This window comes from Zalophus californianus, chromosome 4, assembly GCF_009762305.2.
Source record: "Zalophus californianus isolate mZalCal1 chromosome 4, mZalCal1.pri.v2, whole genome shotgun sequence".
In the NCBI taxonomy this organism is placed as follows: domain Eukaryota; kingdom Metazoa; phylum Chordata; class Mammalia; order Carnivora; family Otariidae; genus Zalophus; species Zalophus californianus.
This window is the reverse complement of record NC_045598.1, coordinates 41,210,652-41,228,673: the sequence shown is the minus strand read 5'-3', so window position 1 is coordinate 41,228,673 and position 18,022 is coordinate 41,210,652. Positions and strand designations below refer to the sequence as shown.

General features: G+C 37.7%; 1 protein-coding gene across 4 annotated transcripts in view; it reads right to left on the bottom strand.

Moving 5' to 3' along the window:
• OSBPL9 (oxysterol binding protein like 9) overlaps positions 1-18,022 on the bottom strand; it is a 176,468-nt gene that overhangs the window by 109,156 nt on the left and 49,290 nt on the right. For all 4 annotated transcript variants that reach the window (XM_027610399.2, XM_027610410.2, XM_027610418.2 and 1 more), the window contains exon 3: positions 15,360-15,438. In XM_027610399.2, coding sequence (XP_027466200.1) covers positions 15,360-15,438 — 79 coding nt within the window. The remainder of the gene's footprint in view (positions 1-15,359; positions 15,439-18,022) is intronic.

Genomic DNA, 18,022 nt, shown 5'->3' with positions numbered 1-18,022 from the left:
CTTTAACTCCATCCTATAAAACACAATCTAGATAGAGTAAAATGTCATTGATTCAGCCCTCCCTATAATTTAGGACTTAAATTTATAATAATTTATACCAAGTCACTATGCTTAAACCAATTCACTAAGTACAAAGTGTAAATAACATTAAAAGAAATTCTTAATGATGATACATCATACTAAAAAATATATCAGACAATGTCAGCTCAGTTTTCATGTCTATACATAAAACTAGAAAAGGGCATTTCTTTCCAGACAGCCTATACCTCAGATTTGCTTCTCTCTGCCCACCATGTACCATCCTGTCCACATTACTAGAACCACATGTTGTGTTTACAGAATTACCTTGATTTATCTCATTTACATAAAAATGTAGATTCCTAAAAGGAAAGGGCTCCATTTGATTCATATTCAAAAGTTCTGCAAGATGGCTACAAACCCATACATAGAAAACATGGTCAAGAATCAATGTACATACTTCAAATAGTTATATTCTACTCATAGTCTTTCCATTATTCTGTGCAAGTAAAAGTCAGACACTGCTCTCCACTTATCTGAGTACTTGTTTTCAAGCCTAAATCACTGGTCTCCTGACTCTTTTTAAATGAAGATTATTTTCTCAGGAATCTGAAGCTCTGAAGCTTCCTTCAGTGGGATAACTCCACATATTTTTCCTTAACAACCATTTACCCCTGATATATTCCAAAATTATACTTTGATCCAATAAAATACTTACAGAGCGCATACCTGTTCATAGCAGGTAGGCACTGGTGACAGAGCAGTATAAAAGACACAGTCCTTGATATATCTCAAAAAGATAGTGTCATCATCCTCCCATTACTCTGTCAGAAAGCTGGGGATAATTGTGAACTTCCTTTCCCTTATCCTCTTACATGCAGTTAGCGACCAAATTCTCTCATACAACTTTTGTGTTTATCCCCTCTGGGTCACTCTTACTGCCTTTATTCCAGCTCTCATCACCTTTTACCAAAACCTCTGCAATAAGCTCCAAACTGGGCTCCCTGGCTTCAATCTCACTTCTCCCCAGAGCATCCTGCAAACAGCTCCCAGTGTTTCTTCAAAGCCACAAATGTGATAATGACATTTCCCTGGCTAAAATACCCGATGCCTCTCCCTAATTTATAGAGAAGGTGTTTTATCATTCTGGTACATGAGACTTTTTAAAATTTGTTTAAATTAAAAAAAATGTTTATAAGTAGGCTCCACGCCCAGCATGGAGCCCAGTGCGGGGCTTGAACTCATGACCCTGAAATCAAGACCCAAGCTAAGATCAAGAGTCAGATGTTTAGCCAACTGAGCCACACAGGCACCCCTATTTTTTTAAGTAATCTCTCGTTTAACCAAGTGAGCCACACTGGCACCCTTATTTTTTTAAGTAATCTCTATGCCAATGTGGGGCATGAACTCATGACCCTGAAATCAAGACCCAAGCTAAGATCAAGAGTCGGATGAGCCACACTGGCACTTTTTTTTTTTTTTTTTACATAATCTCTATGCCCAACATGGGGCTTGAACCCCCAACCCTGAGATTAAGAGTCACACACTCCACTCACTGAGCCAGCCAGGAACCCCCATAAGGCCTTTGATGATCTATTTAGTTCCAGACTGAACTCACATCTCCTTCCCCTTACCTGCCATCTATTCTAAAACATGCTACACTCCTTATGTTTCTCAAACAATTAATCCTTTTTCATACTACCAAGCTTTTGCACATACTTTCCCTGTACCTAGAATGTGTTTCTCCTTTCTCTGAAGTTTGGTAAATTTTTTATTTTATTAAATTTATTTTTATTTTTTTGGCTTCCAGCCCTGCCTATTCCTCTTTTTCATCCTTCAAAATCTGTAACAAAATCATCTCCTCTGTGATGCTTCCCTGACTTCACTGGTTCTCTCTTCTACAATTCCTTAGTCTCTATTGCATTTACATTGTACTGTAATTATTGTTCTAAAATGTGTACCCTAGTTAAATGATTTAGCATTCCATGTCTCAGTTTTCCTCATAACTGTCTCTTGGAGTTGTTAAAAAAAAGTTAAATAAGAAAATGCATGTAAACCTTTGGTATAAAACCTACACCCAGCTGCTATCCTCATCATTGCTTTTCTAATAAATATTCTCAGTAGGCATTCCTCCTATTAAACTGAGAGCTCCCTGAATAGCAGGGAATCAGCTTTGCATCCTGGTTATCATGCTCAGTGTGTAGCATTTTCAAGAACCTAATTTGGGTCACCTATAGCCCAAACCCAAGGCTAGAAAAGAGAATCCCAGAAATAGTGATCATCAGCAAAATGAGGTAAAATTAAAAAAAAATAATAGCAAGAGCTACAATTTTTGAGCCCTGCTATTTGCCAGATATCATGTTGAGTATTTATATGTATTTTCTCTAATCTTACAACAATTCCAAAGGTTGATACTGCCATCCTCGTTTTGCTGGTGACCCCCTGCTCCACATTTAGGCTTGTCAGGTAGGCAGGACTTCCTCTGCAAAGGAGGAATAAATATGAGAAGATATGTTGGTTTTCTTCAACAACTTGGGTATTATTAATAACTCAGTTGACATATTAAGAGAACTCTGCAGTCAGTACAAGAATAAAATTAAATACAGTACAGGTCAATATTTGACTCTCTGCCCTTTAAATCTTTATAGGGAATATTCCTGGGCCCTTCTCTGGCCAGTCTTCCAAGCCTCCCTCATCCTTGGTAACAGATTACTCACCTCATGTTTCATGCTATGACTCCCACCAGTGTCTTCTGACCAATGTCTCTGTTCCCTTGCCTTCGCTGGTGACAACTATCAACTTGGATGTACAGTGAGCACAGTAGAAACTCTGACAACCAAACCACCTGATAGCATGAAAATACTACTATCAGAGTTAAGAAGTATGCTGTACTGTTTAGAGGAAGAGAAAACAGCAGTGAAGCTAGAGTCGCAAAGAGACTGGGGCAGGGTGAAAAGAGAAGTCAGTGTGGCTAAGGGTAACAGAAGGAAAGGCATGAACAAACAGAACTGTGTAATGAAAACAGCAGTTATTTGAGTCCAGACTGGCCACTTGTCATACACGTCACCTTGGATAAAAACTCCTCCAAGCCTCAGTTTCCTTATCTATAAAATGATAATAAAAGAATCTCATAAGCATCTGTAGGGTACATAGGAGGATTACCATGCACAGCACACTATCTGCATCCTTGGAGGAAGTGTTTGCTTCCGCTCTATTCCACTTCCTTCTTTTATTCATCTGAGAGTCAATTCTAGATTATAATCACCTTTACCAGAAAAGATATCCGATCATCCCTCCCCAAGATTAAAAAAAAAAAAAAAAAGCCCACTGACACCCATCACTACTTGACTTAAGTCACCTATATGCGTGGGCTCAGCTCACTTCTCCTTTATATGATACTCTTGATTCCTTCTACTAGACAGTCACCCAAAACAGATGTCTTCATTAAAGCCAGCAACCCAGCAAAGATGCAGCTTTTTTTCTTTTTTCTTTTTTTTTTTTGGTGCAAAAGAGATGATTTTATTAAAGCACAAGGACAGGATCCGTGGGCAGAAAGAGCTGCTGCCAAAGACGCAGCTTCTTTACAATTTTCTGAATTCTATCTAAATTCTAATTATTTTTTCTGGGGTACTAGTCAAACTGTCTTAGGTCCTCCAAATTTAATATTAAGAAAATGCAATGATGAACCATAACTTCAATTTATATGCTGGATTAATGTTACATGTGGAGTCACTGATGGAAGTATCACAATGACGAGAATGAACGTTCATAAACTTCATGTGGACTTAATGAAGGAGGCTGAAAAGACAAAGACGACCGTGGCAGAGTATTTTCTTAGAATTCATCAGCTAGTTAGTTGTCTAAAAGTAAAACAAGGATGAGACAGTCCAGGCGTTACCAGAAGACAGAGCTTTAACTCAGGGATAATTAACCTGGGGTCAGAGAACTAACCAGAAAACCTCTAGAATAATGATTTTCAAAATGTGAGATCCTTGAGGATAAGCACTTTGCTTTGCTCACTACTTTATACCCAGAAACTAGCCCAGTGCCTAGTATACAATAAGCACTCAAATATTTGTTGACCATAAAAATGAGTGACTAAATAGATGGAAGGAAGGAATAAATCTGAATACTGGTATTTTCTCGAAGTGCCTACAAGCTGCCCAGGGCAGAGCTCTAGGCCCATCTAACCCTCTGACTTCAACCAGAGGAATTATACTTTTTTCTACCTTACACTTGGGTTTCTAAATAAGATTGCATTTGTAAAATGCTTTCATTAAAAGTTTGAAAACCATAGAAAATTTATCAGTATCACTCCCTTCCTTGAACTATTATACTTACAAGTGATATCACTTAATGCATAATTGTCCCTCAAATTATTGTTGAGTCCCCAAAGTTTCTTGAGGTATGACATTACATTTTATATAAGCAGTACTTATTTAACTTTTATATACCCTACATTTTCCTGTACACCGACTCCTCAGAGGAAAATCTGCATTTTTTTTAATATCAAGCAACAAATGGACATTTTGTACCACTACACTGTGCAAAGCCTGCCATGCAACAATTCTTGCAGCATCACCATCTCCATTTGAAGAACAGCAGTTATGCAACCACTTTAATATATTTTGCACTCTATTCTACCATTCTTTTAATCAGCATAAAAATAGAAAAATTAAAGCGTCAATAGGAATGACAATAAATGTAAATTTTATAAACATAATGTAATTGAGAAATCATTACGCATGCTGAAAACAGTAAATTTGTATCACCAACAGAACACTCCCTAGACTGTGGCACATAAGACTTTGTTCTATTGCCTATATGGCTATTTTTGAAGGAAAGGAATTAAAATGTATGACTATATCTTATGAATAAATATTGTGTCAAAGAGGCAAGGTATGATTAAGCACTTTGCAGTATGCAGTAGAATACATCCCCCTTACACTCTGCAAGTCTTTGTTCAAGTCACAGAGTCTATACTTTCATGCATATTTTCAAGTACACATTATATACTATCTAATGATTTCCTTTACATGTCTCCATTTACTCTCCACACTAAAACCTACCAAGCCATGTTCCAAACTGGGTAAAAAGATTATTTAATGTATATTAGCAATTTCTCAGATGGTAGGGTTAATGAATGAGTCTAAGACTATTTGTCATTCCCTTTCATAAAAGAAGGATATAAGATGAGCATAGCACCAACAACAAAATGGACAAAGGAATGAATAAATTACCAAATAAGAAATAAACACATTAAAATATATTTCTGAGGGGAGGCACTGGGTTGACATTTTTTTAAAATGAAAACACTAAGTGCTGATAAAGGGTGTGATGAAGCAGAGGGAGTATAAATCAACACAATCTCTCTTGAAAACAATTATGGAGAATTGTTTCAGGAACATTAAAAATATTTATGTCTTTTGTTCTGACAAATTCTTAGAATTTACCTATCCTAAGGTAAACAGAGGTTTTATTAAAGATTTATGTGCAAGGATGTTCAACATAGAGAGGGGCACCTGGGTGGCTCAATCGGTTAAGCGTCTGACTCTTGGTTTCACCTCAGGTCATGAACTCCGGGTAATGAGATCTCGCCCTGCAGCAGGGCTCCCTGCTCATCAGGGAGTCTGCTTCTCTCCCTCTCCATCTCTGTTTCCCTCTGCCCCTCACCCCACTCACCACGTGCACTCTCTAAAATAAATAAATAAATCTTTAAAAATAATTAAAAATCTGAAAACCTTATTTATACAAGATAAGTCAATTTTATGAAACACACACTAAAGGATCAGAAGGAAATCCAAAAGCATGTTATGAATAATTATCTCTGGGTGAGAGTATTATGGGTGATTATTAGTATCATCTTTATACTACTCTATATTTTCCCAAGTTTCTACAGTGAGCAGGTATTAATTTTACTACTTAAAAAATATGGAAAAGGGAATGATGGGATAAAAATGTAACTTACTAATAAAAAGTCAAATATCTACTCTAATCCTAGCTACTCAGTCTATAATTAGCTAAACTTGGAAAAATAATTTCAAATATTCAGTGAGGATCTTAAACAGAAAGCAAATTAAGAAGAGGAAAAGTAGGGGCACCTGGGTGGCTCAGTTGTTAAGCGTCTGCCTTCAGCTCAGGTCATGATCCCAGGGTGCTGGGATGGAGCCCCGCATTGGGCTCCCTGCTCTGTGGGAAGCCTGCTTCTTCCTCTCCCACTCCCCCTGCTTGTGTTCCCTTTCTCTCGCTATGTCTCTCTCTGTCAAATAAATAAATAAAATCTTTAAAAAAAAAAAAAGAAGAGGAAAAGTATACCACTGAGATCCAAACTTCATGCAATACAACAAACTGCCAATATATGAATTCAGTGGCATTTCCCCCCTTTAATGCCTACATCTAATTAAGAATTATGGTTGATTTACCTCCTTTACACAAAGTCTTTAAATGGTCATCATGTAAAAATCAAAAATATAAAACTGCAGGGGGAAATTTTTTTAAAAGTCATTAATCAACAAGATAACTGAATTTGTTACTAATAATAAGGCTGAGATGATTACTTTAAAGAAGACACTTAAGCCTACAACGAAGGGTTAGTCTAATGATGTATTATCTATTCTTCTAAATGATTAATGATAAGGATGTACCATGCTGCATTAATTAACGTTAATGCAGCATGGTACATGGACGATGTTGCCCTAATATACTTGATCAGTGTAACTTTCCTGAATTAAAAACTTTACTTCACCACTGGGCTGAGTTATAGTAATTCTGCATTTTAATAAATGAGCAAGTTCTAATGGACGGAGTTGAAAAGGTCAGCTATCAGTCCAAGCACAGATAACTTCCACTAAGACACAATTCCTGAAGATTCTTCTAATTTAAACATTTCTTAGTGTTTAAAAATATTGTATTTTATCTTATGCAACTTGTGTTGCTTTAAAAGTATATCCAAATAAGTCTGCAAACAAATTTCATATTTGAAATCATTTTGGAGAAGATACTACCTAAATGATGTCTTCAGTAAAATCCTTTGAAAGTAAAGGATTTTATGAAGAACCAAAACATCTAATTTCCATCTTTAAAAAATTCATATTTTTCACACACCACGTTTGCTTAGGGCAAGACATCCCTTCTATGTAGGTTAGGGCATAACAATCTAAGATCGAGACCAGATCACTTGACTCTCTCTCATTTCACTCATATATAAATTGGAGATATTCCACCTAATGTGTAAGGTTGTTAGGAGAGGAAACTGGAATAACATGTGAAACCACTGGATCCAGATCAATGGCTCTCAAACTTCAGAGTGCATCAAAATCACTACAGAGGGCCCATTTCCAGAGTTTCTGATTCAGCAAGTCTGGGGGCCAGGCCAGAGATCTGTTTCTAGCAAGTTCACAGGTGATGCTGATCCTGCTGGTCTGGTAGCACACTTCAAGAACTACTGGTCTAGAGAGACCTGAGCACTAATCTACCAATCCTAGACACTAAGCTTCTCTAAACCTGTTTCTCTAACTCTAAAACTACCCTTATTGTTTAGGAGTTTAGGAACTATGGAAGGAATGTACAGTGCCTGTTGAACACTGTGCCTGGTTCATTAACAGATATTTGGTAGTAGTAATGGTGGTGGTTGTTACCACCATCACTATTATACTATTTCTAAAATTTTTTTTTAAGATTTTATTTATTTGACAGAGAGAGACACAGCGAGAGAGGGAACACAAGCAGGGGGAGTGGGAGAGGAAGAAGCAGGCTTCCCACGGAGCAGGGAGCCAGATGCGGGGCTCAATCCCAGGACGCTGGGATCATGATCTGAGTGAGCCGGAGGCAGATGCTTAACGACTCAGCCACCCAGGCGCCCCTATACTATTTCTACTAAGTAATGGAACGTGTAGAACATTAATATCACAAAAAATTTTAATTGCATTAAACTACATTGTAATTTAAAGTTCCTTATGCTTTATATTAATTCCTCTTCTGATAAAATTATAAAAGTTAATTATAAACTAGTTAATAAATCTCTACAATAACTTTTTTTGTAGCAGTTAGGAGAATGGTCCTAGAGCACAACTGTTTGTGTTCAAATACCAGTTCTGCCTTGCAAAACCTGTGTGTCTGCGGCCCCCAGGTTCCTTATCTGTAAAATAAAAATAGTAATAGTACCTACATCATAAGGTCACGAGAACAGCATTAACATAAGTAAAACTCTGTATAGTGTTGGCATAAAATAAATATCCAATAAATGTAGCTATCACTATTATTATCCCAATACACTATCAGTAACATTGTAAATCCTTATACATACTAAAGCATTAAATAGACTTAATTCAAATGACTGGGTATTTTTCTAATTAGTGTGAACTATAAAAGACCAGGTCTTCTATTAGGTTGAGCCATATGAACTGCTGACATGCAACTATAAATACAGTATTTGCATAGGCTGAAACTAATAGCTTTCATCCCAATCTCTCTAATCATTCCTTTGAGCCTATTGATGGTTCCACTCTAATATGCTCCCAGATTTGGTCCTCAGGAGGAGGACAGTACAGAGAAAGGATATGGCTACCTTTTGTTAAATCTGCACTTTCTAAATATCAAAAAAAAAAAAGGGAAATGGAGTATAAATCAATTTTTGTATAATCTGTTTGAAACATGAGTTTTATTTGCTTAATATTAGGGCTTTGCCCCTTTTTCTGTAAGTCTCTTGGGATCCTGTGTAGAAGCTGTTCTCATTAAACACCAAACAGTTAAGTCCATTCTCTGGTACTAGTTACAAATTCGGTTTCATATTCTACTTAACAATTTAAATAAACTGAAATATTTCTAAAAAAAGAAAAAAAAAAAGATCATTCAGATCTCCCAGAAAGTTCATACCCACTATTCTATGGTTTTAACCAGAGACTGAAAATACAGAGAGGTTTTATCTAGCCCACAGATGCGTTTCATCGGCCTACAGTTTGTTGCTATTATTGTTTAATTTGGAGATTTAACACACACATACTCAAATCCCATCCACAAAAAAAAAAAATCTGATTTTCTGGCTTCTCTTGAAAAACTGGACAATCTGGCAACACTGGACAAGCATTACCAAAAGCCTACAACTGTCTGGAACTAAGAACTAACCCTTCAAACAGGGCATGAGCTTTCTAAATTGCTTAAGTCTTCATCTATCTTTACTCCTCACTCATTTACTTAACTGCCTAGCTCTTAGGCATTCAATTTTTCAACTGCTGGTTTGACAGACACAATCTCCATCTTCAGCCCAAACTCAGATCCAATTGCCATCACCATCTATATCTATGTATGTGTCCCACAGACGTAAGAGGTCCCGCACCACCTATTTCCCTGATTTCTCTAACTTCAGATGTTGACAACATCCAAACAGTAAGCCATGCCAAGAACACTAACTTTATATGGCTATCATTCTCTCACCTCCCATTTCCCAGTAGTCACCAGTTTCTACAGATTTACCTCCTAAAATCGCAAGTCTATTTCCTCTTCTCCTTCTCCATTACTACTGCTTTAACCCATTCAGGGCCTTACCAACAATCACAAATATTTATCTAAAGCCCATGTCTTACTCTGTCTCTTCTCTGCTTAAAACTCTGCTTCGCTGGCTCTTCACTGACCTCAGGATAAAAATATAACCTCTTTACATTAGATGTAGGCCTCTGCCTCATCTCCTCCTCATCGTTCTAACAGTACCAAACATTCGTAGTTCTCTGAACACACTGGCAGCAACATATTTCCACACCTTTGCACATGCTACAACATCTCTCAGCCTAACGAACTTCTCCAATCTTCAGAACTCTGCCACAGAGAGGAGATAAGGAGCAAGAGGAGGGAGACAGAGCCTGGTGAAGGAACCTTTAATTTTTACATTATATACTGGGGCACATCTTGAAATTTTTAGAGTTATTGTGATTTTTAATTTTGATTATTATAAAAATAATTACTTGGTAACAAAAAACCTTACTCTTCTGTGAAACACTGTCTTTTTTGCCTCTTCATTATTTCAGTGTCTTCTACGTATTTCTACTATGACAGCACATTTCACATCACATTCCAATTACTTCTTCACAAGCTCCTTGACATCACGGCCCAAGTCTTATTTACCAGTATACTCTCAGTTCTGAGAATGGGGAGTTACACATACTATACACACAATTATGTTTGAACTCAACAGCCAGTCTGTTGAGCTTTCCATTCAATGTCTATTAGAGAATCTATATGCAAACAACTTTAGCTGACTGATAAGAAAGGGGATCATTTTTTGCCCTTGTTCAAAAGAAAAAAGAGGCAGTTTATAAAGATAAATTGGCAACTATTTTTAATCTCTGAAAAAGGATAGAGTGAAGTTGTAGTTTTCAAACCTTTTTAAAGCTCTAACATGCTAGGATTGTAATTTCAATTATCTAAAGAAAAAAAACTACAGAGAATATTTCTCTCTTTTTCAAATCTGAAGTTAATTAAAATTGACTTTGTTTTGGGGCACCTGGGTGGCTCAGTCGGTTGAGTGTCTGCCTTCAGCTCGGGTCATGATCCCAGAGTCCTGGGATTGAGCCCCACCTCGGGCTCCTTGCTCACGGGGGTGTCTGCTTCTCCCTCTGCCTTTGCCCGCCACTCCCCCTGCTTGTACTCGCTCGCTCTCTCTCTTGCTCTCTGGGTCAAATAAATAAATAAAATCTTTTTAAAAAATTGACTTTGTTTTGATAATTTTATGGCATGTCTTTAAAACTGGAGATATTCTGAAATATCAAGTTACCAGAATTAATCATTGCAATGACAAGTAATCTATGGTTTCGGGGAAGTTTTTTTTTTTTTCCCCGGTACCAATCCTCTTTATTATAAACAAATAATGTTTCAGGATACAGGACATGGAGGGTAGGTAGAGACTTAAACCATAGTGGAAATGAAGGTGATAGGTAACAAACTACCCACATATATTTCCATACACTTGACCTTCTTTCTTGTTGCTATGGATGAACCATCTGTGCTCTTAGTGAAAGGCAAAGCCTTCTCACCTGTGTATTAGGTCCCATCCTCTCTTGCCTTCTCAAGAACACTCATCCAGCAATTCTCCCCCTTCTCTGTTGCATCAATTTTCCCCTTTTTACTGAATCACTGCCAATACCACAGGAACATACTATTATTTCCCTTATCACACAAAAAAATTTGTTCTCATTCCCCTCTCCAGCTACTACTGTTATTTCTTGCCTTCCCTTCACAGCAAAACTTGAAAGCACTGTATATTTCTATCTTAAAATTGTTCTTCTCGGGGCACCTGGGTGGCTCAGCCAGTTGGGCGTTGACTCTTGGTTTTGGCTCAGGTCACGATCTTACGGTCGTGGGATCAAGCCCCTCCCCTCCCCCCCCAAGTCGGGCTCTGTGCTCAGCACGGAGTCTGCTTCACATTCTCTCTCTCCCTCCCTCTCTCCCTCCAGCTTGTATGCACTCTCTCTCTCAAATAAATAAAATCTTAAAAAAAAAAATTGTTTTTCTCAAGGTTATCAGTGGACTCCTACCTGTTAAATCCTCTGATCCCTTCTCATCCCTCAACTTAACTGATCTATCAGGGGCATCTGACACAGCTGCTGCTGCCTCTCCCCTTCTAGAAATACTCTCTCTTGGCTTCTAGGCTACTGCATTCACCTAGTTTTCCTCCTCCTTTTTCATTGCTTCTTTTCAATCTTTTCTGCTAGTTCTACCTCAGCTCTGTTCCCTTTAAATAGATGCTGGAGTGCTTCAGGGCTCACTACCTCTTGTCTCTCTGCACTTACTCCTAAATTCTTCTGGCTCTACATACTATCTATATGCCAATGACTCGCAAATTTATTTCTTCAGCATAAACTTTTCTCCTAAATTCCACACTTCAAACTGCCTACTTGACATCTCTGTAGGCATCTAGAATTGCTTATAAGCATGTCCAAGGCTAAGCTCCTGATGCCCACATCCCCTTCCCCAAACTAGTTCCTCTGGCAGTCTTCCCCACCCCAGTTAATGGCAACTCCATTGTTGTGGCAAGCCAAAATTCTTGGTGTCAACCTAGACTCTTTTCTTTCACATGCTACAGTTTAACCTTTAAAATACAGTATCATATGACACACTACTACTTAACAATATAAAAGGAAAAAACTACTAATACATGTAACAACAAAGATGAATATTAAAAACATTATGCTGAGCTAAAATAAAGCCAGACAAAAGAGGATACATAATGTATGATTCCATTTACGTGAAACTCTCCAAAAGAAAAATCTATAGTGACAGAAAGTCAATCAGTGGTTGCTTGGGGCCAGCGGCTGGGAGTAGAGACTGAAAGAAGAAAGGAATCTTTTGGGTGACAGAAGTGTTCAATACCTTGATTGTGGTAGCAGTTATGACTAAATAAACTTGTCAATACTCACTGAACTTTACAGTGTATACATTTTATTGTATATTATACCCTGATAAAGTTGATTAAACATACATATGTAATTTAACCATTTCTCACTGCCTCCCCATCCCCACTGCTATCCTGTGGGAGCCACCATCACCTCTCTTCTGAATTACAATAGCCTAACTAGTTTCCCTGCTTCTGTCCCTGCCTCCTGCATTTTATTCTCAACAGAGTGGCCAGAGTGATACTGTTAAAAAATCACATCATGTCACTCCTCTGCTCAAAACCCTCTAATGGCTTCTCTTCTCCATAATAAAATTCAACATTCTTACTATGGCAGACAAGGTCACATGATCAACTTCTCTGTTACCTCATATACCTCATTTCCCACTACCCTTCCCCATGATTATTTGCATTCCAACTAGAACTGGCCTCCCTGCTGTTCTTCAAATATGGCAGGCATGCTCTTTTGCACTTACTGTTCCCTCTGCCTAGTAATGATGTACCACCATCCCCGACAAAGCCTTAAAACTTGTTCCCTCACTTCCTTCAGGTCTTTCACCAAAGGGCACCATTCCAATGAGCCTTTCCCTGGCCACTCTCAAATTTCAACACCTCCCTCCACGTATATATACAACCTCACTTCTATTTCATTTTCTCCTTTCCTACTTTATTTTTTTCTCCCCAGGATTTAGCACTCTCTTATTTATATTTTACTAGCATATACATACACACACACACACACACACACACACACACACTAAGTATAAGTAACTTTTTATTTTATTGGCTTTCTCCTCTACCAGAATGGATGACCCAAGAGGGCAAAGAATTTTATCTTTTTTGTTCACTACTGTATCCCCAGAACTTAAAATAATGTCTAAAATGTATGTTGAATAAATGAATGTATCTCAACAAATTCTAGCTTTCCCTTTAATAGTTGATAGTAAGTAGAATTAGCTTTAGAGATACATCAATTGACTATTTGCTTTAAAAAAATTCTGGTAGATTAAATAAAAACTTCAACACATTTAAGTATGTGCTAATATATATCAGCCAAACTTGTTCTCAATTCTAATCAAGAATTAAGATCTATCAGACATTGAAAGCTTTTTATCAAATTTTCAGAGATTTTCTTATGAGTAAGGGCCTATGTGAAATAACTCTCATTACTGCCAAGAATATATAGAATATAGAGTGTCTTGGTGAGTACTTTACAAAAACCAGATAATGTCATGTTGCCTGAAGCTCCCCTTACTATAATAGTAGAAAATAATCAATCTGGCAGTCTCAGAACTAAGAAATCATTTTAAAAATACATTTAAGTCTTAGTAACACTTGTCATTTAAATCATTAAAGGAATTAAAGGAATTGCTTGTTTTACAAGCAAGCCACATAAATATGAGACTATTTAACATAAATAATCTAAAAGTAAATCAGAAGGTACAGGTGCCCTTGCTCTAGAGGTCTGAGTCTCCTCTCTTTTAAACAGGCAAATAATACAGCTTCTGGAAGTCCAAAGGAGTTATCTCCTTAATAACTGCAGAGGAGAGAATTCCATAGTGCAGTGTTCACCTGCATCCAGGAGCTATTACTTGAAAAACATTAAAGTATTCATCTTTAATCAAGTAAAGAGTTTCAGTGTGGGGGTGTTAACTCCTTTAGTTTATAAGCAGCATTATATATTCAACCTAAAAATAAAGGCCCTGTGCTTTCATAGTATTTAAAATGTTTTATGAAGTTAAATGCAGTGGAAAATTTCAGGAAAGCATCATCAATTAAGCAGCTCTGAATAAAGAGTATGACCAAACACCATAAATATTTTAAGGATGCTTTTTCCTAAAAGCATCAGAGATATCACAATTGAGTTATACTGGTTTGTCTCTACCATATTTAAGCTGCATCTTTCATTTCTATGTGTCAATTTCTTAAACAAGACAATGAAGAAAAATAAGTTCAGTATACTATCCTAGCAATGGAAGGAGAACAGCTGTTCAACATCTCATATAATATACCTGGTCACTGTTAGACTTCATAACCAAAACATTTTTAAGCTATCAACTTATTTAATATTTATTTACCCTGGTATACCTAGCATCTATCACAGTGCACTGTCACTTGTAATTCAGAGAAAGTACTAACATCTCCAAAGCTTCTCATTTCTAAGTTTCTTGGACTGCTTTAAATGTAAAACAGAGGTTACTCTGGATAGGCAAAATAACAAAAACATTAGTAGCAAAGCTAATAAACACTCCTAGATGAGAGGTACGTTAAGACGGCATCATTAAAATCGCTTTTATTTGCTGGTTTACAGTTTTCAAAGCAAGATGAAATGAGAATGATCATACAGTATCTTACCCTTTCTACCGGTGAACCATAGCATGCAATGTCGAAACATAGCAGTGGCAGATGGCATTGGTGTTATTAACTATAAAAAGGATAATAGCAGAAAAATGACGGCTGGCAGACAAGACACAGAAATGCAGATGAAATGAATGCAAACTTGCAGTTCTTGAAGCAAAGCAAAACCTTTAAGCCAAAGGTTGCCACTAGCTTCAATTTAATTTACATTTTGAGTTTTACACCAACACTGCAACCTTCAGTCTTTAGACTCTTCATGCAGAGGCAGAACCATACTCCTCAATAAAGAAGATCAGCAACCTTCTGTAAACACAAGCCAGCAGCAGCAGCAGCCCATTACTCTCTCCCTTCACTGATTTTTATCCTTTGAATTTTTAATCTCCAATTGCAGCCAGATCCACAGTCACCTCAAACAGATCTGTATCCACTGCAGATACAAATCCCTGCCTAACCTGCAGTACCACTTCATCCAGAACGCTCCTGTGCACTCATTCATGCAGAATCAGTTGCAAAACCATTCAAGTCATCCAGCAAACACCCAAAAGAGGAGGAAAGAAGCAGTTGGGACTGTGAAGAGAAAGAATCTCTTCTTTTAGCTCACCCTGGAAATGGAAGGTTTTCTGATCAACAGTTATTGTGAAGGTGCTGTCGTCCTCATCGTCTATACCAATCACAGCTCCCTGTGAAACAAAGAGCAAAATCCCAATAAGGCAAACAATGACATCAGCAATATTCACTACTGCTACAGCCCTGGAATGCTCAATGCACCAAGGACACCGGCAGTAGGCTCGACACAGAAAAGGGGATGGCAGGGCACTGTAGTACTCTGCATGGCTACCTCTTATTCTTGCACAAGGGGCATGGTTGCTGTGAGAGGGGGAGAGGACAAACACAGAAGCTGAGTCTAGAATCTATGTTCAAGAGTCAGCCACTGGGTTTTTCTGAGCTTTGGACTACTCTCTAAAATGGGGAGCCAGAAACCTCCACCACACCCGGTTGTTGTGAGGTCAAAGAATGCAGGTCCTCTTCATCAGGCTGCTTCTGTGTTACACTTGTTAGTGCAGAAATGTCAGGTGACACTTGCTTCAAAACACGGTCCCAATCACTTCTTCCAAGTGTGCTCCCATAACCACTCGCACATGGTTCTGCAACTGCACTTTCCAGTTTTTGCTGTGATTATGTTTATATATCTCTTCCCCCTGAACTGCCAGGAGATCTTGGAAGTCAAAGACAATATTATTTGTTGATACATGACCTTCAAGTACACACCCAATATGTGTTTTTTAAATAAAAGCATGAACAACTCCCCAAAAGATGGAGGAGGGGACTGCATTTATAAGTTGTTTGTTTCAAGAAGGTGGATAGGGTGGGTTTTAAACTTTTAATTTTTTGTATTCAACTACAAGCAGCCCATTAAGACAACAGGAATTAAGAGACAGGAATTTATGCAAAATAAGGAGTGTATTGGTTAGTGTCCTTAAGAAATAAGCATCTAAAGTATTTCAGAGAAAAAAGCTAGAGAACATGAGATAGGTAAAATGCCCCAGGATGGTGACAAAAGCAGCAGCATTCCAGGACCTTGAAAATGAGGGCTGAAAAGAATCAAGGGGCCAAAATACCTAATCCCATGGATAAGGCTACTCCTATCCTAAGAGGAGTGGGTAACAGAGCCAAACATTTATTAATCTCTTCTCAGAGGCTGTCTGGATAAACCCCCATTTCTATCCAAATCCCATCAACTTGAATTATCTTTGTTATTCCTCAGTTTCAGTTTGGGTTGGGATTTTTATCCTTATTTTCACTTAAGTAAAGTGTCTCCTGAGAGTATAATGATTTACCCAAGGTCACACGATTAATGTCAGAACCAGAACCACTGGTATAGTACCTACTTATTCCATGGCAGCAAACATAAACACATCTCAGTGGGTAAGCATGTATGGGAGCAGATCATTCTGGTTAACTTAATTTTGTGGTTACTGAGTTAACTTCTAACTTATGATGTATCAAATATTTCCTAAGTTACAACTGAATACAAAAATATGTGCTTGATATAGCTCTAGAATATGTAACAATAGTCTCTGCCCTCAAGGCACTAATATTGCAGAGGAGGAGATAAAACATGCAAAGAGGTAAGCGTAATACAAGGTAGAAAGTGATCTCTACGTGGATGAACTTTGAAAACATTATGCTAAATGAAAGAAGCTAGTCACAAAGGACCATATATAATTCCATTTATATAAAATGTCCAAAATAGGCAAATTCATAGAGACTAACAGTACATTAATGGTTGCCTAGGGCTGGGGGGAGGGGAAGAGGTGGGGTAACATAGGGAGCAACTGCTAATGGGTATGGGTTTCTTTATGAAAACATTCTAAAATTGATTGTGGGAATGGCTGCACAACTCTGTGAATATACTAAAAGCATTGAATTGTATACTTTAAATGGGTGAATTACATTGTATGTGAATTATATCTCAATAAAGCTGTTATAAATCACCCCAATACCAAATGTTTGGTCTTTCTTTTGGGTCTCTTAGTGTGAATTTACCAGTTACTTAGTCAACTCAGATGGAAACCTCTAGGTTCTACACCTGTTCTCCTTCATTCCATCACCACAAGTTGTGTTCATTCCACCTCTGAACTCTAATATCAAATATTATTATTCCATCCCATGAACTGCCAATGCCCTAATTCAGGTTCTCATCACTATATGCTTAATAGGCAATCTGTCTCCTTTCAGTCTGGCTACCTTTTAGTCCAGTCTTTGCTATGGCCAGAGTAATATTTCTAAAGCACAGACTCTTACAGGAGACAAAGATATTTAAAACCTTCCTTGGACTAATAAAGTCAACATTTCTTCATAATGCCATTCAAGATTATTCAAAATCTGGCCCAACCAACCTTTTCACGTCCATCAACCAGTCCCTTCCTCCTTACCACAGAGGCCCTATACATACTCATACACAACATTTCTTCCACACCCCAAGGGGAAAAACCAAACACACCAAGTAATTGCACTTTTTTAAGGTCCTTCCTCAAGCTCAATTCCCAACCATTTGTTAAACAAAAGCAAAACCCCATATCTCCCACTGGTTACCACCTTCTTTCTCACTGCTTTCACAGAGGAGCTTTTTGGAAATTGTCCATGCCTTAACTTTTCATCCACTCTTGCAATCTAGCTTCTTTCCCACCACTACACCAAACTACACTCTCACAGATCTCCAATGACTGCTTTAGTAGTCTCCAGTTTGTTTTTTTCTTTAAG